Source organism: Bufo bufo, chromosome 10 (genome assembly GCF_905171765.1).
Source record: "Bufo bufo chromosome 10, aBufBuf1.1, whole genome shotgun sequence".
Classification (NCBI taxonomy): domain Eukaryota; kingdom Metazoa; phylum Chordata; class Amphibia; order Anura; family Bufonidae; genus Bufo; species Bufo bufo.
The window spans coordinates 128,869,789-128,893,963 of record NC_053398.1 but is presented as its reverse complement, the minus strand read 5'-3'; the positions used below and the strand labels follow the sequence as shown (position 1 = coordinate 128,893,963).

The following is a 24,175-nucleotide window of genomic DNA, read 5'->3' as shown; positions in this document are numbered from 1 at the left end:
GATGACGTGATCCATGTGATCACGTCACCCATGCACGTGGGGCGCCCTGACGGTAAGTATACTGCTCCCCACTACACTTTACCATGGCAAACAGGACTTTAGCGTCCTTGCAGCCATGGTAACCATTCAGAAAAAGCTAAAACGTCGGATCCGGTAATGCGCCGAAACGACGTTTAGCTTAAGGCCGGATCCGGATTAATGCCTTTTAATGGGCATTAATTCCGGATCCGGCCTTGCGGCAAGTGTTCAGGATTTTTGACCGGAGCAAAAAGCGCAGCATGCTGCGGTATTTTCTCCGGCCAAAAAACGTTCGGTTCCGGAACTGAAGACATCCTGAACGGATTTCTCTCCATTCAGAATTCATGGGGATAATCCTGATCAGGATTCTTCTGGCATAGAGCCCCGACAACGGAACTCTATGCCGGAAGACAAGAACGCAGGTGTGAAAGAGCCCTTACAGCAAATTCTGGATATTTTTTGGGTTTGTATCAATTATACTAGAGATAGGCAAGTATATTAATAGTATTATTTATATTAATCCTTTACATTAGTTTACTGCATGCAGGATAATAATCATACTATGGCTATGCAGGAACCTGGCCCTGTTAATCACGAAATAGAGGGAGGAGCTGGCAGAGGAAGCAGGAGGAACAAGGGTGCACGTAGTGTCTTGGTTCCACCCTCAGTGCACTTAACAGTTCAAAGTAATTTTTTACCATAATTTCCAGGTGACAGACTCCCTTTCAGGGATTAAACTGTCCAAAGTTGACACAAAATCATCTGTTTTCTCCATTGTAAAGAATCTAACGTAATGAATCCACTTATTAAGTATTCGTTTCACATAAATTTACAACTCAAGTTCGCTTCATTAAATAATATAAACTTCTGAACTCTATTTCAGGTTTTTACACAGCAGTCTGTAAGTAGATAGGTCAAGAGGAGGAGAATATTGGAACACTCAGGTGGATTGTAGTGGGTCCTTGCTTAGTTGCGTTGGCCAAAGAGAACTGCCACTTACCACCGTGGTCTGCAGCTGATGCCAGAATAGACAGATACACATTGCCCATCACTATGTAGAAATTGGGTGCAGCTGGAAAGACAAGGCCGGCGATTTTGGTCTCTGAGACACCAATGGTGAATGCATGCGGCAGATTTGTTACAGACCTTTCTCTGCCACTTGTGAATTCACCCTTTAGACATCAGCATGTTTGGTTCAGAAAAACACGGTCCGTGTGACAGCCACATGTTCTGACCAACTGCTGCTCATCTGACCCCCAACTCCCCGCATTATGATGTTACTGTGAGTTCTAGCCTGACTGCAGGGCTACTGTACTGTACTCACAGCAGACCCATGGTTGGGCAGGAACTCACAGCTTTATAAAACACTATGATGCAGTGAGTTCAGGTGATACAAGTCCTAGACTGAACACGCTCCTGTGAATCTAGCCTAAGATGCCATCCTGGTCTTTTCGGCCTAAAAGTGGCTTTCAGGGCTTAGACAAGTTCTGTCCACCCGTGCTGGATCACGTTTGTCTCAGGCTGCATTCTGTCTTTTTTCCCCCCATCTGTATGGCATCATCCATTTTTCACGCCTGTCAAAAAAATTAAGAAATACACACCCAGGTTACTAGAAACCATCCGTGAATGACAGATCACCTATGGATTGCATCCATTTGCATATTTTTTTTTACTTTTACATTCCCCCCCCCCCCCCACTTGAATAAACGAGTCTAGCGTGAAGATCTGACCAAAATAGTGCATGCTGCGATTTTCTCTCTGTGAAGGTAATTGGTCATGTGCATTGACCCACTGACGTTAATGTGTCATTGTTCAGTCCACATGCTGTCCATTCTACGCCAGGACAGAACAGGCATGTGAGACTTGTGCTCCTGTGAAGGGCTCCTTCCAGGGTGGTTGTAGCAGTCACTTCTCTTAGGCAGGTGTCATATTGGGTTCATCTTTCTTCTCCTCATCTTTCCGAGGCGGTGGGTCTGCGAGGTTCATCTTCTCCAGTGTCTTGTTTATCCCGCTCAGCTTCAACCCAGCTCTGCGGGGTGATCATTTTCTTTGGCCCATGAGGAGGGGGGCCGATAAGTGCTTCAATGTCATTATAGTTTATCACTTCCCTTTCCAAGAGGGCACTGGCCAGCTAGGGAGACATGAAAGTCGTGAGTAGACAGAAACATTATTTACACATCGGGTATAATTGACCCCTTTATGAAAAGGCCTGAAGGGATTCCATTTTTTTTACTTTTTTCTTATCTGCAGCAATAACCTTTTTTTTTTGTGCCCTGGCAGCATGAGGTCTTGCTTGATTTGGGAGAAACTGCTTTATTTTTGGTGCTGTTTGGGGGTATATTTCATTATTTTTTTTCTTGCAATCCAAATTTTAGCATATATTTTTTTAGGACGTTCACTTTTCACAGCCTGTTGTATTAAGAGGGGTTGTGCTATAAGTAACACTTATTACATATCCATAAGATAGGGGATAAGTGTTTGATTGCTGGGGGTCACAAAAATGGGGAGCAACAAGTGTTATCGACCTGCCCCATGAGAAGAAAGCAGTGGTGTGCGCGAGTGTCCACTGCTCCATTCACTTTTAGGGGACTGCTGTATAGAAATGAATAAGGTGGTGGACAAGCATGCGCACCACCACTCCATCTTCATGGCGCAGTTTGGAGGCATTCCCCAAGCAATCAAACATTTATCCCCTTTCCCGTGGACAGGGGAAAAGTGGTATTAGTGGTGCAACCCTCTTAATCCCTTAGATTATTACAGATACAGAAGTGTATTTTTTTTTGTTCTTATGTAATGCTTGTGCAAGAAAATGGCATACTTTTTTTCTACCCCCTCTCTGCATTGCTGCCTCTTATGAATGGCTGCTGTTTATAACATATGGCAGACTATCCAGGAAACCAGCGTATGGAGAGCTGATATCTATTACAGCAAGGGCAGAATGATTAGAAGGATTACTGGACCAGCAGTGAGAAAAAAGACGATTACCAGGTACTTGCCACACATGTACTGAAGCAAATGAACCTTAATTATGGGGAGCTTTGAGGGACACTATAATATACACCAGTTGAGATGTGCATTTCCCAGTACTCCCCATTCACATACTATGTTCCAAAATATAGCTGAAGATCCGTACCATTTGCAGTTTGTCCTGGTTTTCCAGCAATACTGTCTCGTTTGTTTGTAAGCTTTAGCTACGAGCTGCTGAGCTTCCTAGGAGAAGAAGAGATTACATGATAAGCAGGGTACGATTGTACGCAATTATTTTTTTATCTCGTTTTATTGAAGTATGACAATTTGGGGTATGGCACATAGACATCCATCCAAAAGCATATAATGATCAAGTGACTTGTTACATATCAAAGTAAAAGTACAGTTGTTGTATATATTGGCTTATATATTTATGTCTGACATCTATATACAGCAGCTCTCAGCGAGTGCATTTATGTCGGTGGTTAGCCATGCCCCGATGATTGTATGCATTACGCCCAGTATGAGGAGTTAAAGGGGGTTCTCCGCTTTTCCCATATCAATGACCTATTCCTCAGGACAGGTCATCAATATCAGATCGGCTGAAGTCAGACTCCGGCACCTTCGCCGATCAGCTGTTATGAGAGAATGCAGCGCTCGTAAAAGCGCTGCATTTCTTTACCGTTTACCTGCTCGCCATCTGCTTTGCAATGGCGATCACATGTAATTTCAGCTGCTCTGTCCCATTCACTTATAACCACAATTGCTTCTTCGCATTCAAGTGAATGGGACCAAGGAGCTGTAATAAAACACTGCTCATCACTGCAGTGTCAACGCCGACCAGGTAAACAGTGAAGAGATCAGCTGTTTGAAGAGACTGCGGTGCTTGTATGAGCGCTGCTTTCTCCACAAACAGCTGATCAGGATGGGTGCCTGGAGTCGGACCCCTGCTGATCTGATACTGAGGACCTAGCCTGAGAATAGTTCATTAGTATGGGGAACTGGACAACCCCTTTAATCCACTGCAATACTCATGGCCTCAACATGAACATAAAACTGACAAAAAACGAATCTAGCAATATAAAAGGAGCAGATGTCACTGCAGAATTAATGATGCCATTTTTTTCCTTCACCAGCAGAATGTTACCTGTGGTCACGGCGTTTCTGTGTCATAGTATTTTCCTACTTTTTTCCAGTACAGCACAATACTCACATAATCCATCAATTCCTGTAATCCTTGACTGAAGGGTCTTCTCCCAATGCCAGTCGACGTGTCACTGTCTGGAAAGGACACTTGCCCAATGCTGGGTACCATGCCGTATTGTTTCACCATATTGTACGCTACCCGGGTCACCTTCCGCAGATCATCCTGAGCTCCTGAATTGCAACATAAATAAAAAACCCTCCGATCAACAATGACATTCTGATAATTCAACTACTGTAAGGCTGACTTAGGATAATAGCTACACGGGGCGACAAGGCTGCAGCTGAACGACCAGCTGAGGGGGCATTTCTTATGTGGAGAGACAGGACCTGGAAGTAACGACCAGCATGGGCCTTAAAATGTATTGCAACTAGAACGGTGTGGCATTGTGAGCAGAATATGGATTTAATTTTTTTTACCCACTCTGAGCCTTCGGCAACATTTTTTCCCCAGCTGAACAAAACCCTTAAGTGGTTGAGCCAAGTTTGAAAGTTATCCCCTATCCACAGGATAGAATAACTTACCGTTCACTGTGGTATTACCGCTGGGACCAGCACTGATCCCAAGGATAGAGGTCCCTGCTTGAAGAGTACCCCGTTCTTGGAATCAGTGGGGGTACCAGCAGTCAGACCCACAGTGATCAGTTAGTTATCCTCTATCCTGTAAATAGGGGATAACTTGCATACGCTTGCATAACTCTTTTAACGTAGTTTTTTTTTTTCACATACCTGTGGTGACCTTGTTGAAAGTTATTGCCTCTGCCACCCCTGCCACCTAGTGCCATGCACATCCTCTCACACAGCTGCTCCTTGGTGTATAGATACTGGTCCCTTGGTAAAATCTGAGTAAATCCCAATGCTGCATTTGTCCTAGGGGCAATGGAGACCTGTAGAGACAACACACAACTGTTCCTCTGGACAACACTTTAATAATACAAGGCAAAGCTACAACCATTTGCTCATATTCCATAATACATAAAGATTTGGCTCTGTTCACACCTCACCGAAATATAACATTCAAGCCTATTCTGGAGGATCTTCCTACATACGCCTCCAATGGAAGGCTGCGACATATCCCTGTAGGACACCAAAGAATATTGTGCGTCTTACCTTCATTACAGCTTCTGTGTGTTCCAGCAGCCATCCTACTAAACACGTGTCCAGATTCATGATAAGCCACTACACGCCTCTCTCTCCTTTGACATGATCTTACTCTTCTTGACCGTCCCTGCAAACGAAGGACAAAATAATGCTGGGACACTTCTTTCTTAGAACTCTGCATTGTGCTGTTCCTCTGCTATTCCTTACGGTGTGTGTGTGTGTGTGTGTGTGTGTGTGAAAAATATTTATCACACAGGACACCATTTTATTTCAGAAAGGAAAAATGAAATATCTGAATACCACAGTAAATAATAGATAATAGGGGGCCTATCTTTTAGGCCATGTCCAGAACATCTTGAAAGCCGCCATACTGGATCAAGGGCAAATTTTTCCAATGTGAAGGAGGTCGTGTAGCATATCAAAGACCAGGATTTTCTCAGAAATCGATTGCAGCAATCAGATTTGCATTATCTCTTGTGGTTCAAAAGTTATCAACACAGAAAGTTCAAAACTTCAAAGTTCTGTGTTCACCACCAGGACAACACATTGAACACATCAAATAGCGGAGCATCACAGGGAACGTTTCCGGTTGTTGTTGCATCTTTCTGTATTGATAACTTTGAACCACAAGAGATATTGCAAATCTGATCTAAGAAAATACTGGTCTTCCTTGCCCAGCGCTTATTTCCCCCGTTCGGCGAGATCGGGACACCCCTATACACATCAGCTGGATCTGCAAAAATCAGTGGGTTTAGCTGACACTTCTCTCAAGTGTATGACCTGCTTTAGTGGAAAAAAACTTTTTATGATTGGTTTCCCCTTATTGTACACGCTAATTTATATATGAAAAAAATGTGAGCGCCTCTACATTAATTATATGCTGAGAGTTATTCCAAAAATGTTATAATTGCACTTAAAGATACAATTATTGTTAACCTTTACCTGCAATAACCCTCTCCACAGCATACTCAAAGTTCAGGGTGTCTATGGACTGGTGGCCTTCACGTGCTGCATGCAAAGCCGCCTCATTGCAGAGGTTAGCGATATCTGCCCCTGAGGGAAGAGGAGAACACAATTGTTAGGATATAAAATCATGAAAAAGTAAGGCTCTGTGTCACATCGGTGGTCCGTGCCCGCCACTGTCTTGCTGCCCCGGGCAAGCGTGGGCATCGCTTTGCTCTCCCTGTGTGAACTGGGATTAGTGCTCAATGGACTATGCTTTTTACATGTGTCTTTGGTGCTTCACCCCAGTGTCTCTGACCCCTATAGGTCAGCAGCTAACTACATCAGGAGGTAGCAGCCTGGCTGGAACAGGACTAGACCTTATTGCAAGCTATTTAAGGCTACTTTCACACTTGCGGCAGCAGGGTCCGGCAGGCTGTTCTGGCAGGGGAACAGCCTGTCGGATCCATGCTAATGCTAGCCCACTGTGCTGCCTGAAGTCCGCTCCGGCCCCATTCACTATAATGGGGGCAGGCCGGAGGTCTGGCCGCAGCACGGCAAACATGCCGAGAGGCCACCGGACAAATATTACAGCATGCTGCGGTTTTTGTTTTGCCCAGCCGCCTGCTGCCAGACCTCCCCCATTATAGCGAATGGGGCCGGAGCAGACTTCTGGTGGCACGGTGGGCTAGCGTTAGCACGGATCCGGGTGGCTGTTCCCCTGCCGAACCCTGCTGCCGCAAGTGTGAGAGTAGCCTAAAATCAACTAAAGGCCAGTTTCACACAAGGGTATTTTCAGCCTGTATATGGCCCATATTTTATGTATCGGAATCCGCTGCCAATGAATAGGGCTATTCACATGGGTGTATAATTTCCGTCAGTATTTTAAAATCCGCAGCATGTCTGAGTTTTGTGCGTATTTGCACAAAGCAGTGCCACACCTTTGTCTGGTATTGTAGTTCAGTTATGTCAAAGGGGTTGTGCCAAATTTGCCAGTTAGTTATCCTCTAGCCTGTGAATAGGGGATAACTAACTAATCACTAGGGGTCCAACCACTGGGACCCCCACAACAAGGGGTTCCATCCCCCTTACCACACACACATTTGCTTACCTGCCTCTCCATTCATTTTCTATGGGGCTGCCGGAGATGGGCGAGTTCAGTGTTCAGCTATTTACACAACAGTCCCATAGAGAAGGAGTGAAGCAGCAGAGAGCAACGTGGCCCCTCCAACAGCTGATCGGCAGCAGTGCCAGGGGGTTAGATCCCAACTGATCAGACACCGATGACTTATCCTTAAGGCTAGGTCTACACAACGACATTTGTCACACGACAATTTTTTATAATGGTAGTCTATGATGTCGTACTGCATCCATTCGAGATGGATTTTTCTGCGACTGTCGCGTCGCAGCATGTCGTATGTTGCAGTGTGACACCATAGACTACCATTATAAAAATTGTCGTGAGACATTGGTGCAACAAATGTTGCAGTGTAGTTGTGCCCTATCTGTCGTGTGACAAATGTAGTCGCGTAGACCTAGCCTAAGACAGGTCATCGGAGAACAGTGATGGCCAGTTCGCAGTGTTCGCCAGCGAACACATGCGGGCTGTCATCTTTACTCACAAGTCCAGCGATGCACAGGTAAGCCCTTACCTGTGCTGGGAGCCGGTCTGAAACAAATGAGGTCACCGGGAGCAGGCAGTTCCGAGAACAGCCCGATGAAGGCCCCCGGCAGCTGTTCTCGGAAGTGCCTGCTCCCGGTGACCACATTTGATTCAGACCGGCCCACGGCACAGGTAAGGGCTTACCTGTGCGTCGCCGGACTTGTGAGTAAAGATGACAGCCCGCATGTGTTCGCTGGCGAGCACTGCGAACTGGCCATCACTGTCTGAGAACCCCTTCAATATAACCCTGATGAAGTTTCCTTTTAAATGTTACACTGCTTGGACTCAAAGATCTCGCCTAATAACCCGTAATGATATCCGCCCCGTACCACTGAATCCAGGAGTGAGCTCGGCCAGCCGCAGAGATTACATGCTCCAGGCTGCGTCAGTTTCAAGCTTTTCATATGCTGCTCAAAAATCTCCTTTCTCTCCTAAAAGACAAATGACAATGACATCAGAGTTGGCAGACGTAATGACAGACATTCTCCACAGTGACCGGCCCACTCTTACCTGTAATGTGGGCAGATCAATGAAAATGTGTCTATCCAGTCTTCCAGGCCTCATTAGAGCATTGTCTAATACGTCCGCTCTGTTGGTGGAGGCCAGTACGATGACATGATCCGTGGTGCCCATCCCTGCAGGAGAGAGCGGATAGACGTGTAACAATATTCTCTGCCATTACCCTTATTTATATAGCGCCGGCGTGTTTTACAATCAGAGGATACAGACAAAAGCAAAGTAACAAACTAATACCAACTCAAAGAGAGGAATGAGGACCGCGCTCACAAGAGCTCATAATCCATGAGAAAATAGGGGTGACCCAGAAGGTTAGAAGCGCTCGTTTAATACCATGGTCCGTCCATCTTGTATGGTATAGAGTAGTACATATACAACTGCATGAGCCAGTCACCAGCCGGTATGTACGGAGACCAAGTATGCAGGGAGTGTGGGGACCGTGTTGAATGAAAGGATTAGGATCTTTTGGATAATGTGTGGGGGGTAATGAAAGGAGTCAGATTTGGAAATGTAATAGGCCTGCCTATGGACACTTAAACTGTGAATGCTGGTAATTAACTGACTGTAGTGCATTACAGAGAACTGGAGCAGCACGAGGAAAGTCTTGGACATGGGAATGGGAGGTTCGGATTATGGGGAGGCTAGTCTTAAAGGGATTATCACACTTCAACAAATGGCATTTATCACAGACAGGGTTACTACATATACTAATTCTCCATGTTGCCTCCTTTGCTGGCTTGATTCATTTTTCCATCACATTATACACTGCTCGTTCCAGGGGTTACGACCACCCTGCAATCCATCAATGGTGGTCATGCTTGCACACTATAGGACTGCTGGAGTGCGCATAGGCACACATCTTATATCTGCGCTGCAGCAGTGGTCGTAAACCCCTGGAAATGAGCAGTTTATAATGCAATTGATAAATGAAACCAGCCAGCAAAGGAGGCAACATTGACAATTACAATACATTAGCAAGTGCCTTGTATTGACTTCCTCTACATGATAAATGCCACTTTCTGAAGTGAGAGGACCCCTTTACATTCTTTGCAGAATGCAGATCCTGACAGAATGAGGGGGGACGTAGAGGAAAGTGCAGCAATGTGGGAGAGGGTCATAAGAATCATTTTTATGGTGCAGGCATCGGTGTCGCGTCAGGACAGAAAGAGGAGCCTGGATAGATTGCAGAAGGGAGAGTAATCTGAGAATAATCAGAACAAGTCAGAGCTGGATACTGTTATATTCAAATAGGAAATCTACATGAAAAGGTGCAAAAACGCTTAATATAAATGTAAACACGAAGAGATGAGAAAAGAACAAGATGAGAGTGAAAAATTTAGGATCTGTCCAGACGGCAGGAAACCAGGACATGTGAGCTGGCGGACATCCACGGCGCTGTGTCACATGTCCGAGAGGATGTCATTGCTGAATAGTCACAATAAAGCATTGCCTGTCACCGCCAGAGCCAAATACTATATCACACACACAAGCCTGCGTCCACAGCTGGCAGGCAAAGGAAGCGAGCAGAGATGCAAGCGCCCTATTCAAGGCTGGTCTATATTATCTACATGAACCATAAATCAAAGGAAGGAAATCACTTCAGTCTCGGAAGAAACAATGGGCCTGGAGCTATACAAAACAGGGAAATAGGTCATAGGGATCCTTAATTTAACAAAAAAAAGGAATATTTAGCTCCAAAACTTCTATTCATAGACTTGGTATTTGAGCTGCTGGCACGTTTGATATAAAAAATACATAGGCAATGAGCTATTATAGCCAGAGGAAGTCACAGCTACCTACACATTTCTGCTGCAGGGGAAATGTGATTTTATAGGGTGGCCATTTAAAAGCGCCTTAAAGGAGTAGCGAACAAAAAAGGTCATCCTGAGCCCCTCTGATCCAGCACCAGGCTCAGGAAAGCGAAGCTCTTGCTTTTATTGTTTTTGTTATTTTAAACAGCCTCCCTGCATTTTGCTCCTCCAAATATTGTAACTCTGAAAACCTTTTTAAAGGGAGTCTGTCGGCAAATTTTACTTATGTAAGCATGAAGCTTAGTTGGGCTTGAATAACTACCTTTAGGCCCCTTTCACACGGGCGAGTTTTCTGCGCGGGTGCAATGCGTGAGGTGAACGCACTGCACCCGCACTGAATCCGGACCCATTCACTTCTATGGGGCTGTGCGTTGTGTAAAAATCGCAGCAAGATGTATTTTGTGCGTTTTTCACGCAACGCAGGCCCCATAGAAGTGAATGGGGCTGCATCAAAATCGCAAGCATCCGCAAGCAAGTGCGGATGCGGTGCGATTTCCACGCACAGTTGTTAGGGAGACGATCGGGATGGGACCCGATCATTATTATTTTCCCTTTATAACATGATTATAAGGGAAAATAATAGCATTCTTGATACAGAATGCTTAGTACAATAGGGCTGGAGGGGTTAAAAAAAAAAAAAAAGATAAAAAATAATTTAACTCTCCTTAATCCACTTGTTAGCGCAGGCCCGGCTTCTCTTCTGTCTTCATCTGTGAGGAAAAGGACCTGTGGTGACGTCACTGCGCTCATCACATGATCCAGCACCATGGTGATGGATCATGTGATGAGCGCAGTGACGTCACCACAGGTCCTTTAACCAGGTCCTGAAGACAGAAGAGAAGCCTGGCTGCGCGAACAAGTGGATTAAAGGAGAGTTAAATTAAATTATTTTCACCCCTCCAGCGCTATTGTACTATGCATTCTGTTTTAAGAATGCTATTATTTTCCCTTATAACCATGTTATAAGGGAAAATAATACAATCTACACAACACCTAACCCAAACACGAACTTCTGTGAAGTTCAGGTTTGGGTACCAAACATGCCGATTTTTCTCACACGCGTGCAAAACGCATTACAATGTTTTGCACTCGCGCGGAAAAAAAATCACGCATGTTCCCACAACGCACCCCGCATCTTTTCCCGCACCGCCCGTGTAAAACCAGCCTTATTGTGTATGTCCGTTGATGCATTGTCCCCCCCACCCCCCCCAAAAAAAAAAACTTAATACAATCTGCAAACGAGATCTCAAGTGCACCGAGAGCATGCCATAGGCCTTCAGTGCAACCAAGCTCCATCACTGTACTGCTGGAGCCCCTCCTACCCTTTGCTGATTGACCCGGCCAGGGGCTGAATTCTGCTTTTGTCTGGCCCTGTAATGTCACGCCTGTGCAAACACGGTACAGTTCTTCTAAACTGAGCAGGTCATGTACCAAGGCTGTACAGCAAGACCGAGGTACCAGCCTGCAGGCCCTGTCAATGAACAAAGGGAAGGAGAGACTTCAGCATCGCAGCTTTGGTGCACCAAGACGCTAAGGCCTGCCCTCTGTGCACCTAAGAGCTCCTTAGCATGTTGGATTAAAAGTGCACCAATGGATTTACACAATAAAAAAGGTACTGTTTTAATACTGCAGCCCTACCTGGCATTATGCTTGGATATCTATGCAAAATCGTGCTGAAGTACTTCCTTTAAGTTCCCTGGAGCAAATCTCATGAAGTGCTCATTAACTACTCAGGGCGTTTCTGGGGTGTGAAGGAGACACATACAAACATGGGGAGAACATACATGTAGATGTTGTCCTAGTCCGGCATCCAGTGCCAACTGCTAAGCCACCGTGCTGCCTATGAATATAGAAAGGATTGCCTTACCCTTCAGCACTTTTATTCTTGGCAGCAGCTTCCCAGGCACGGAGGTATAAGCCGCATAATTATTGTCCCCTAAAGGGGACGTCCAGGGTCAGAAAAATATGGCTGCTTCCTTCCAAAAACAGCCCCACACCTGTCCATAGGTTGTATGTCTGGTATCGCAACTCGGCTCTATTGAAGTGAATGGGGCTAAGCTGTAATGCCACACACAATCTGTAGACAGGTGAGGGGCTGTTTTTGGAAGGAAGCATCAAACTTTTTTTTCTAGTCCTGGACAATCTCTTCAAAGATTAAGGTGGCATAGAACCAGAGGTAACTTACCTTCCAGTGTGTATGGCTAGCCTTACATTTAGGGGATGGAAACACTGAGCAGTTTTTGGGTGAAGAAGGTATATACAAAATGCACAATACCCCATGTAAGCATGTCCCTAATGGTGACGCAACAAACATTTAAAGCAGGGTTTCTCAATGCCGGTCCTTGGGAGCCACCTACCGGTCAGGATTTGAGAATATCCCACAGAATGAACACTTGTGGTAAGTCCTGATGCATGGACACTAATTATATCACCTGCTCAATACTAAGGAAATCCTGAAAACATGACAGGTAGGTGGGTCCTAAGGACCGGAGTTGAGAAACCCTGATTTAAAGGGTTGGCCCATCAGGGACATTGATGGCATATCGCTAGGATATGCCATTAATGTCAGCTAGGAGTGAATCCCAGAGATGGGACCCGCACCCATCTAGAGAATGGGGCCCCCTTAATGAGGACATGGCAATTCCAAAAATAGCGGAGTGAGTGCACTTGGCCAAGTCCAGAACGGTAGACGGAGCGCACATAGCACACGCATGGCCACCTCTCCCTTTACCACTAGACTACCAGAGATAGCCAACCCAGACTATTTTCAGAACTCCCACAATGGTGAATGGAGGGTGGCCACGTATGCGTGGCTGCTTTTTGATCACTTTGGGTGTGGGGGGGGGGGGTCCTGTTCTGGACAAAAGAGGTGGGACCCACACCGATCTGACAGTGATTGTGTATTGTAGCGATAGCAATACCCCTTCTAGGTCTAAGAAAAGCATCAGATCTGTAAGTGCAGGAAATAATCATCCTCTGCTCACCATCCATCTCTACCAGCAGCTGGTTCAGGGTCTGCTCCTCTTCAGTGTTTGAAAACGTAGACATGTTAGAAGATCGCTTTTTGCCAACAGCATCAATTTCATCGATGTACACGATGCAAGGAGCACGGATCCGGGCTTCCTTAAAGAGACTGCGCATACGTGCTGCGCCTAAACCTAATGGATAATGCAGAAGATATAATGTTGGTGTGCAGGTCACAAAAACCACATATAAAACTAAGTCACTACATGAAGTAAGGAATCTGGGATGTCCAAGAAAGCCTTCTGTGTCATTAGGTGACAATCACAGGGTGCCTTGTTTAGGGTACTTTCACACTTGCGTCAAAGTTTTCCGGTATTGAGTTCCGTCCTAGGGGCTCAATACCGGAAAAAAACGGATCAATTTTATCCTAATGAATTCTGAATGGAAAGCAATCCTGTCTTCAGTTCAGTCCTTTTGCGGTATTTGGACGGAGAAAAAAACCGCAGCATGCTGCATTTTTCTCTCCGGCACCATTGTGTTTCACGCCAGATCTGTCTTGCTCCTTATCCCATGACGCACGCAAAACGCCACTTGCAGCGTTTTTGTGTGCGTCATGGGAATGCAACAGAATAGAATGCATTCTGGTGCGCACTGTTCAATTCAGTTTTGTCCCCCTTGACAATGAATGGGGACAAAACTGAAGCGTTTTCCTCTGGTTTTGAGAGCCTATGACGGATCTCAATACCGGAAAGGAAAAGCGCAGATGTGAAAGTAGCCTTAATAGATTCACAATGTCAAGTTCTGCAGCTTTCTAATATGGGGAAATTTACTAAGACTGATATAGGTTTCCCTGTATTTTGGGACAACTTTTGACACGTCACAGCGACAAATGTTTTGACTAGTGGGGGTCCGAGTGACAATCGCTAGAACGAGGAGAGAGAGGGGGCCCCATAATATGCCCTCTCCTCACTGCAGGTGACGGACTCGATGGAAAGTCTATGGGCCCATGATTCTGTCTCCCGCAGTGAGGAGAGAGAGGGTGATCTATGTGAGCACTGCTCGTTCTAGCGATTGGCGGGGCCTCAGCACTTATGTCACCGATGTCTCAAGTTTTCCCAAAGTACAGTGCCACAGAGCGCTAAAGTACAATATGCCAAATTTATACAGAGGCGCACAATATTAATGTATGCCAGTTTCCAATGTTATGGCTTACCTGGTGGTTCTCAAGTCATGCACCTGCCCCATGCACAACTTGGGAAGCAAACAGCAATGCACATTTTAGCAGAATTTGCAGTTTTATTCACAACTGAAAACTCACATAAATGGAAGAGTAAACACCTCGATTCCTAACCACTTTCAAGCCCTCTGTTTGCTGTCAGTGGATGAAAACCCATACAGACACTACAGGGTTGACAGGTGGATACAACTCCAGTATTGGAAATCAAACATCAAGACCACAGTTTGACATCTCTCTTTTGGTCTGATTATTATACATTTTGCCTGCACTGATACATTATAAGCCTATGTAGCGTAAAGAACCTAAGACAACACAAGCGTTTCCACCTTTCATTGGTGAGAAGTATTAGGTCCGTACAGTTATTCAGCCTCTAGATGTCTACATGAATGTTCCCATAGCAAGCAAAGATCTTGAAAATAGCAAGGAATTAACTTTAGGTAATATGGGAAAAATATCCACCTTACAAGTCTGTTATATGCCTGTATGTTACTAGTAACACATTTGTCTTACCTCCGATCACTTCCACAAACTCTGAGCCAGCTATGGCCAGGAATGGCACCTGAGCTTCTGTGGCTACAGCCTTTGCCAGCAGGGTCTTTCCACAGCCCGGAGGCCCAAGAAGTAATGCCCCTTTAGGTACCTTTGCTCCTAGATGAAGGTAGCGTTCTGGGTTCTACAAAATAAATGCCATTATCTGGTTGAGAGAGAAATTAAAAAGAGAACACTTTGTGAAGATGAAGTGTGGGCTGGGACTGGACGGTAGGACGGATCCCCATGCACAGCAGCCAACAACCGCCTTGTCTGAACACCAACGTGAAAGAGCTTGGAATGACCACAGGAGGATATCCAGAATCTGTATGACTGATACCATGGCCAGGGGGCAGCCTGGATCACAGCAAGGGGAGATATCACCCAGTATAAAAGGTCTTGTCATATACCCTTCTGCAGAACCTAACATAAAGAGGGCACCATCTTGGTTTTGGGATCATTGGCCAAGCATCACTAGCAGTGTACACTTTGTCTATCTCGGCTAAATCACATTATATACGTCTAAGAATTTAAACAGATTCAGTTCTGATGCTTACAGGCACATTTATCAATGCAATTATGCCAGCAAGCAATAGTAAATGTACTGCACCTCCATTGGGATGAGATTTGGTCTTCAAACTAGGGATGCAGTAGGGGTACCGTTTACATGCTCTCTCCATAGGATCACCTATAGACTGTTGTCACAATTCCAGTAATAGTTATAGATCAGAAACCTGCAATTTCCTACCTTCAAGTAATCCACAAATTCCTTCACTTCCATCTTGGCCTCGTGCATCCCAGCGACATCCTTAAAGCTGATTCCTTTTCCTGATGCTCCATCTACAATGGTAAAACGAGCCGTCTTCAGCTGATTCTGTAGCCAAAGAGAATATGATCAGTGGAAGCTAAAAAGTATATTAGAAAAGTGTTCCCTGTCACTGTCCCTACACATTAGCAAAAAAATAAATAAATAGGCAGTTAAAATTGAAAGCGGCTCTGTCAGCAGGATGAACCCTATACAACCAGGCGTATAGCCGGATAGGTACTATTTTAATCATCTTCATCAATCCTTTCTTCTCACTGTAGGTACCAGTGTTCAGGAGAAATGTGAACTTACATTGCTATGCAAATGAGCTATTGGAGCACCAGGAGGAAGGCTTATGTGGTTTGAGCACCGCTCCAGCGACACCCCTGGTGCTCCAAACTAAGGGCTCTTTCCTTAAAAACACACTCCCCCTCCCCTTAGATTGACAGAGCTATCTTAAACCTGCGCACTTTTGCTAGAACGGCGCATGCGCAGCATTCATCTTTGCTACTCTGAAAGCAGCCAAAGACATTGTGTGCACACGCCATTCTAGCGAGCACACAGGCGCAAGATAGCTCTGTCAATCTAAGGGGAAGGGGGGCATGTTTTAAAGGCGTTAGTTTGGAGCACCAGGGGCGTTGCTGGAGCGGTGCTCAAACCACATAAGCCCACCTCCTGGTGCTCCAATAGCTCATTTGCATAGCAATAAAAGTTCACATTTCTCCTAAACGCTGGGACCTACAATGAAAAAAAAAAAAAGGTACCATTTCTCGTGAATGGCATTGGGGGACAGGAAGCCTATTGTGGCGATGGGTCGTGATACCCCTTTCCGGTTGAACGCTCACTCCATTAGAGCGGTCCAGCATCTGGCCGCTGCCTCCCAGGTCTGCAAGGCGGCCACCTGGGCCTCAGTTCACACCTCCGGGTTTTACCACATCCATTCCTTGGCCTCTGCTGATGCCAATTTGGGTCGCAAGATATTGCAAGCGGCGGTGCGTTAGGTTTTTCGCATGGCTGTATCTTCCCACCCTCGGGGACTGCTTTCGGACGTCCCATGGTGCCGTGTCCCTCAATGCTATTCACGAGAAAAATAGATTTTTGTACTTACCGTAAAATCCTTTTCTCGTTGGATGCATTGGGGAACACAGATCCCACCCTTGTTGTTTTTTCTTCGTTCAGGTTTACCGGGTTCCCGCGACTCTTCGATATTGGTCCTCTTTCTGATTTAGGACATGTTGGCTTCACTTTTCACTCTGGATTTTGGTGCTCCTACTGCTTTAGTACCAACTGGTTAGTTTAGTGTGCAGAGGGTATAGCCAACACTTTTCCTAGTGGCAGCTGGGAATATACCCATGGTGCTGTGTCCCCCAATGCATCCAACGAGAAAAGGATTTTACGGTAAAACAAAAATCCATTTTTTTTTTAAATCAGCTTCATCAACCCTACCAGGCTATATGTCTGGTTGTATAGGGTTGACCCTGGTGACAGAGCCGCTTTAAAAATGTCAATTTTTATTTTTTCCCCACTTTTGTTTTATGTAGCCTTATGCCCATTTTTTAAGCAAATGTAATGACAGCCTCGTTAACCCTTTGTGGTCCAATGAATTGCAGCATAACTCACAAAAGCACTGAAGCCTCCTTGACGTCCCGTCAGCCCGATCAGACGGAAAAAGTAGACAATGAGGCCAATGGCGAGAGCCGTGAATGCGACGGTGTACACAGCACTGAAAGGAGACAATATTATACTGGATGGAATGTTAAAAACAGAAAGACGCACTGTTCCCATGGCCTAAACCTAGGCTTCACAGGGTCCTACACGAAAGTCATGATCTTACTTTCCAAGAAAGTCGCTGCGCTTGTAAGAGAGAGGAACACGGTCGGTCAGAGCGATATTCAGAGAGTCCTCCGCCGCACGCAGCCTTTCCTCAAACTTGTCAATGTTCGCCACTTTCATTCTGTAGAACAGAGTCCGGGCCTGTGAGGAGGGGCGATCAAAAACGAGACTACTGAAAAGGTTGTAAAGCAGATGACAAAAATTACAATGATGACACCTAGCTTCCAGCCCGGTGACGTCATCGGCACTAATAGACAGGCTTTAGCGCTGCCCTAGCCGGTAAAACGGCTAGGGCAGTCCTAAAGCCCGCCCATTACCGGGAACACTGCTGGGCAGAAGCCTCCGCCTAGCAGTGTAATAAATATAAACAAAAAAGCCCTTGCCCTGCCCGATTCAGCGTAGGGCAAGGGAGAGCATTTCTAATATCAGGGGGTCCGGAGGGGGTGAAGATACGGGTTTAGCTGTGATCAGTCACATTTATGGTGTATATATACACAGTGCATCTCCATACAGGATATGGCATAAATGTCTGATGGTTGGAGTTCCTATCTCTGAGTCCTCCACTTATTGGGAGAACAGGGGTCCCTGACACCTATTTAACAATACAGGTGGCCTCCAAGAGGAGACACTTGTTCTCCCCACATTTCAGACTAAGTTTGGTTCCTAAGCCGAGATCTCAGGGACCAAAGCTGAAGCCCCCTATACAGCAGCCTCTACAGACCCCCAGCATATACTGCACTCCATATAGGCTGCCGTATGACACAGAGGGGTCTTGCAGCCATGGTCTTAAAGGGATTCTGTCACCTCGTTTTAGGTTATGGTGATGCGGACATGCACGGCTTCGATCGCCGCTAGCATGTCCGCAATATCTGTCCTATAGGGCTGTGTACTTTTATTGTGTTTAAAAAATGATTTTAGAGATATGTAAATGACCCTGGTAAGTTGCCCAAGGCATCCGTATGCCCGGTCTGCGGTCCTGCCAAAAAGTAGAACATGTCCTATTCTTATTCGTTTCGCAGACAAGGATAGGAAAGTTATATAGAGGGCAGTGATGGGGTATTTTGAGGATCCAAAAATTGCGGACAGCAAAAACGCTGACGGCCATGTGCATGAGCCGTAAATGAAGACCGCTGCGAGCCGTCGTAGATTTCATTTAAGGCGCACAGACTGCAGGAGGATGCGCCTCATCATAAATTAGGCCCATGTTCCGGCAGTGCAAGGGATACAGAATACGAGACAAGCGTTTGATTGCTGGGGGTCCGATCGCTGGAACCCCCAGTGAGCACAAGAACAGGGGTCGGCAAGTGCTAACGAAATGCCCTATGAGAATGGGCCAATGGTGCGCGTGCTTGTCCACCGCCTGGTTTCTCATAGAAAAGAACATGCACTGCCGCTCCATTCTTTTGTGGACCCTCGTTCTAGAGCACTCACTGTCGCCCCCTACAACGTAGCACTGAATGACCTACCAGAAGTATGAGGATGAGGTAAGTGCCAACTCCTCGGAGAGCTATTCTTGACAAAAATCACAACTGAAACCCTCCTTCACTATACCAGCTTCTAGTAATATAATACTGCCCCCTACGGATGCAACTTGGAGTTGCCCTTTAACTATTCTCATCAAACAAATGTGTCCTGCATGCCATCTAGTACAAAACGTGACCTAAAATGCAAGTTTGCAAGGCCAATAAATCCAGTCGGCACCAACTCTAAAGGGTGTAATGTGGAAGGCTCCAACCCATGGCACCAGGCTATGCCACTCACCGGTCGTCCCAGCACCACGGCCTCTTCATGCAGAAATATCTGGACAAAATCGCTCTCGGGCACAACCTCCACTCGCTTCACTTCACCCTTGGCCAGCATTTCATTCACAAACTCATTCCAGGAGACATAGATGGTGTTAAAGGTGGTCATAAAGTATATGCCCAGAGCGAGTATGGAGACGGTGAATATTCGGTAGACCGACAAGAGGTATTCCTTATTCTTCTCCTCATCTGTGAAACACAACGTGCGATATAAATGTGGAAGATACTGTTCAATGTGGTCACCGGGGAAAAAACACAAAGGTCCTGTTCACATTAAACGTGTCCATGTGGCTCCACTAGGTAGACAGATGCCATGAAGATGTCCTTTTGGCCTCCAGCTGAAGAAGACAAAAAGCATGGCGTACACTACTCCACTATTCACACTATGCCCGTGATGGATGCCAGGAAGTGGTATTTGTCACCCATAGGATCCCATACTTGTCTACGCCAGGGATCAGCCGTTCTGAAACTACAACTCCCAGAATCCTCCTTTCACTTCTATGGGAGTTACAAGAACAGCCAAGAAAGTGTGAATACTGGGAGCTGGAGCGCTGAAGGTCGCCAATCCGTGGTCTACGCTATTCTATACTTTCACTACGCCGTATACCAACCATCCGGTAAAAAACACCCGCTTCTCTTGACTAATGAGCGTACTGACCGCCACAGTGAGGTGTCCCCAAGCTGCACGTCACTGACGTCAGGCGCCAATTGGGGAACACATGGCTGATGGGGCCAGTCGTTGGCTGCAGTGGTGCACGTGACCCCCTCCATGCCAGAGGTTTACAGAGGGGGCACTAAGTACAGTGCTGCAGCAGTATGGACATGCCTCTGATAGAGGAGTCACCCCCTAAGCGGCCAGCCTGAAATAAGCAGAGCAATGAATGTGGAGATCTCGGGACCCACGTGCCAGGGCTGAATGCGTCCGATACATTGATCATGGCACAACCCCTTTAAACGCTAGGTGCCCTGAACAGGAACAGGGCCCAGTTATGTGACATCATCTGCAATTTTCTCTCATACCATCGTTTTCTTTTTGGTTTCTCTTATCAGGATCTTCTTTCTGGTCGTTTTGATGGTTTTTGCTCCTGGCAGCAGAGGTACTGAAGTAATGGATGCCACCTATACAATACAAGCATATATCAAATGACCGAGCGAGGCACAAGGCTGTAAAGGGGCATCCCCATCGGGAATATTTACCAGATCTGCGGTTCACACCTCCGGGACCCTCGCCTATCAGGAGAATGGGGGTCAGCGGTCACTTTCCCAGTGAAATCCTGATAGGCGATGGTCCCGGAGGATTAGCCATAAATGCCCATGATGGGAGCGCCCCCGTCTGTCTACGGTTTTCTTACTGTAAAGTGTGAAATAGCAAACCTATCAGCCTCCAGAGCTGAGCCGGGTTCCGAAAAACGTGATGTCTTATTAGGAATCCTGTGACCCCGTGAGAGATCGGGGTCACTCTCCTGCACAGCAACGTCTGCAACAGAGGGCGGCAAAAGATTAACATGGCGCATGCGTATAACAGTGCACGTCGTAGGTGGTGGGGTAGGAACCACCATGGACGAGCCCCCAGTCATGGACGAGCCCCCAGTCGAGGACGAGCCCCCAGTCATGCACTTCTGACCCCACAACAAACCCTTCAATAAGGAAACCACTTAATACCAAACGAGCGAAAGGTCCCTGGAGGACAAATACACAGGGCATCCAGATATCTGCCCCCCTCATCCAACTGCCCCCGTCTCTCTCTGCCCCCCCTCATCCAACTGCCCCCGTCTCTCTCTGCCCCCCCTCATCCAACTGCCCCCGTCTCTCTCTGCCCCCCCTCATCCAACTGCCCCCGTCTCTCTCTGCCCCCCCTCATCCAACTGCCCCCGTCTCTCTCTGCCCCCCCTCATCCAACTGCCCCCGTCTCTCTCTGCCCCCCCTCATCCAACTGCCCCCGTCTCTCTCTGCCCCCCCTCATCCAACTGCCCCCGTCTCTCTCTGCCCCCCCTCATCCAACTGCCCCCGTCTCTCTCTGCCCCCCCTCATCCAACTGCCCCCGTCTCTCTCTGCCCCCCCTCATCCAACTGCCCCCCCTCATCCAACTGCCCCCCCTCATCCAACTGCCCCCGTCTCTCTGCCCCCCCTCATCCAACTGCCCCGTCTCTCTCTGCCCCCCCTCATCCAACTGCCCCCCGTCTCTCTCTGCCCCCCCTCATCCAACTGCCCCCGTCTCTCTCTGCCCCCCCTCATCCAACTGCCCCCGTATCTCTCTGCCCCCCCTCATCCAACTGCCCCCGTATCTCTCTGCCCCCCCTCATCCAACTGCCCCCCCTCATCCAACTGCCCCCGTCTCTCTCTGCCCCCCCTCATCCAACTGCCCCAGTCTCTCTCTGCCCCCCCTCATCCAACTGCCCCCGTCTCTCTCTGCCCCCCCTCATCCAACTGCCCCCGTCTCTCTCTGCCCCCCCCTCATCCAACTGCCCCCGTCTCTCTCTGCCCCCCCTCATCCAACTGCCCCCGTCTCTCTCTGCCCCCCCTCATCCAACTGCCCCCGTCTCTCTCTGCCCCCCCTCATCCAACTGCCCCCGTCTCTCTCTGCCCCCCCTCATCCAACTGCCCCCGTCTCTCTCTGCCCCCCCTCATCCAACTGCCCCCGTCTCTCTCTGCCCCCCCTCATCCAACTGCCCCCGTCTCTCTCTGCCCCCCCTCATCCAACTGCCCCCGTCTCTCTCTGCCCCCCCTCATCCAACTGCCCCCCGTCTCTCTCTGCCCCCCCTCATCCAACTGCCCCCGTCTCTCTCTGCCCCCCCTCATCCAACTGCCCCCGTCTCTCTCTGCCCCCCCTCATCCAACTGCCCCCGTCTCTCTCTGCCCCCCCTCATCCAACTGCCCCCGTCTCTCTCTGCCCCCCCCTCATCCAACTGCCCCCGTCTCTCTCTGCCCCCCCTCATCCAACTGCCCCCGTCTCTCTCTGCCCCCCCTCATCCAACTGCCCCCGTCTCTCTCTGCCCCCCCTCATCCAACTGCCCCCGTCTCTCTCTGCCCCCCCCCATCCAACTGCCCCCGTCTCTCTCTGCCCCCCCTCATCCAACTGCCCCCGTCTCTCTCTGCCCCCCCTCATCCAACTGCCCCCGTCTCTCTCTGCCCCCCCTCATCCAACTGCCCCCGTCTCTCTCTGCCCCCCCTCATCCAACTGCCCCCGTCTCTCTCTGCCCCCCCTCATCCAACTGCCCCGTCTCTCTCTGCCCCCCTCTTCCAACTACCCCCGTATCTGCCTCCCTCTTCCAACTACCCCCGTATCTGCCCCCCTCTTCCAACTGCCCCCGTATCTGCCCCCCTCTTCCAACTGCCCCCGTATCTGCCTCCCTCTTCCAACTACCCCCGTATCTGCCTCCCTCTTCCAACTACCCCCGTATCTGCCTCCCTCTTCCAACTACCCCCGTATCTGCCTCCCTCTTCCAACTACCCCCGTATCTGCCCCCCTCTTCCAACTACCCCTGCCTGCCGCCGCCGCCGCTCTCTCCCCCGGCCCTGCCTGCTGCCCTTCCCCGTCCACCTCCACAGTCCCCCCCGCTCTCCTCCCTCTCTGTACCTGCAGTAAACCTCCGGAGCTGCTGCTGTTTCTTATCCCGGTTCTGGCCACAAGCCGCCAGGCTCCGGACAGACCGGCAGGACGCCTCCCGGCACACAGCAGGAAGAGACCCATTCCTCGGTTGCGCTGAAAATCGAGGCCGAGGCCTCACCGCGGCCTAGTCTGCCGCTGACATGAGCTGCCAGACTGTGCCGTCCTGTGACTGCCCGCCCACCACAGGCCCTGCCCGGTCCAGCCCCGTCACACCGCCCGCGGACCTTATATCACCGTTCTCCCTGGTTTTATAACGTCTTATTAAAGGCTTCTCCGCAGTTTACACAATGTTCTTGTATTATTATGGGAGCAATAAATGTGTAGGGAGTTCCCAGGTGTTTGCCTGGTTTCCTCCCACAATCCAAAAACATATTGTGAGCAACTAATGACAAAGTCTGCCCTGTGCAATATGAGAAAAAACCAATAACCCCATAGAAAATAAGAGAACACACACATAAAATATATATGTCGTTTATTAAGACCAAATATAGTAAATATAATATAACACGAAGGCACAAGGTAAAGGGGGGTGGGATGCCCCGTGTAACGGGACCGTGAGCCCCCAGCCTCACATATACCTGACTAACAGGGAAGAAGTGTCATAAAACACAAAGTGTAAAACCGCATGTAGATGGGAGAACTGTAGCTTCGCCCAGAGTGACATATAAACAGATATGTATTGCACACATGTAGAGGATCGATCAGGTCCCACATAACAAACTTGCCCACCACTGGTAACATTGGGGGCCATCACGTAAATACAGACAGCCAAATCACATCACTAAATACAGGTGGAGCAAGAGTGGTATGTGCAAGCAATAACACTACAATAACATACTAGCCATGTATGAAAGCAAGACATAAGTTACCCATGATATGCGGGAACACAGGGTGTATGAACAGAGCTGCACCTCGATGTGCGTTCTCGGCAAAACACGCGTCGAGGTGCAGCTCTGTTCATACACCCTGTGTTCCCGCATATCATGGGTAACTTAGGCAGGGAGCGCTGGAACGGGACTTGCGTTGGCGGCTCCACTGCAAACTTCGACAGAAATACAGGGGAAAAAAAAACACTTTTTTTAATATGGGTAAATGTTGGAAACCTGACGTGCCCTTCTATAGTTATTTGGGGCATCGGACGCCATTGCTACCAGGCATGTAAGAGATCTGGCGCT

General features: G+C 47.9%; 1 protein-coding gene across 1 annotated transcript; it reads right to left on the bottom strand.

Annotated features, from left to right (window-relative positions):
- Positions 1-1,588: 1,588 nt before the first annotated feature.
- On the bottom strand, positions 1,589-23,207 carry SPG7 (SPG7 matrix AAA peptidase subunit, paraplegin). The gene is given in 23 exon segments (XM_040409569.1): positions 1,589-1,989; positions 1,991-2,149; positions 3,152-3,186; positions 3,189-3,228; positions 4,199-4,362; positions 4,918-4,954; positions 4,956-5,075; positions 5,299-5,343; positions 5,345-5,380; positions 5,382-5,416; positions 6,232-6,342; positions 8,224-8,262; positions 8,265-8,325; positions 8,405-8,529; positions 13,206-13,379; positions 14,933-15,095; positions 15,699-15,824; positions 17,376-17,478; positions 17,590-17,729; positions 19,350-19,579; positions 20,411-20,509; positions 20,765-20,867; positions 22,968-23,207. Coding segments are annotated over 23 exon segments (2,316 nt in total). The 5' UTR covers positions 23,082-23,207; the 3' UTR covers positions 1,589-1,932.
- Positions 23,208-24,175: the final 968 nt, after the last annotated feature.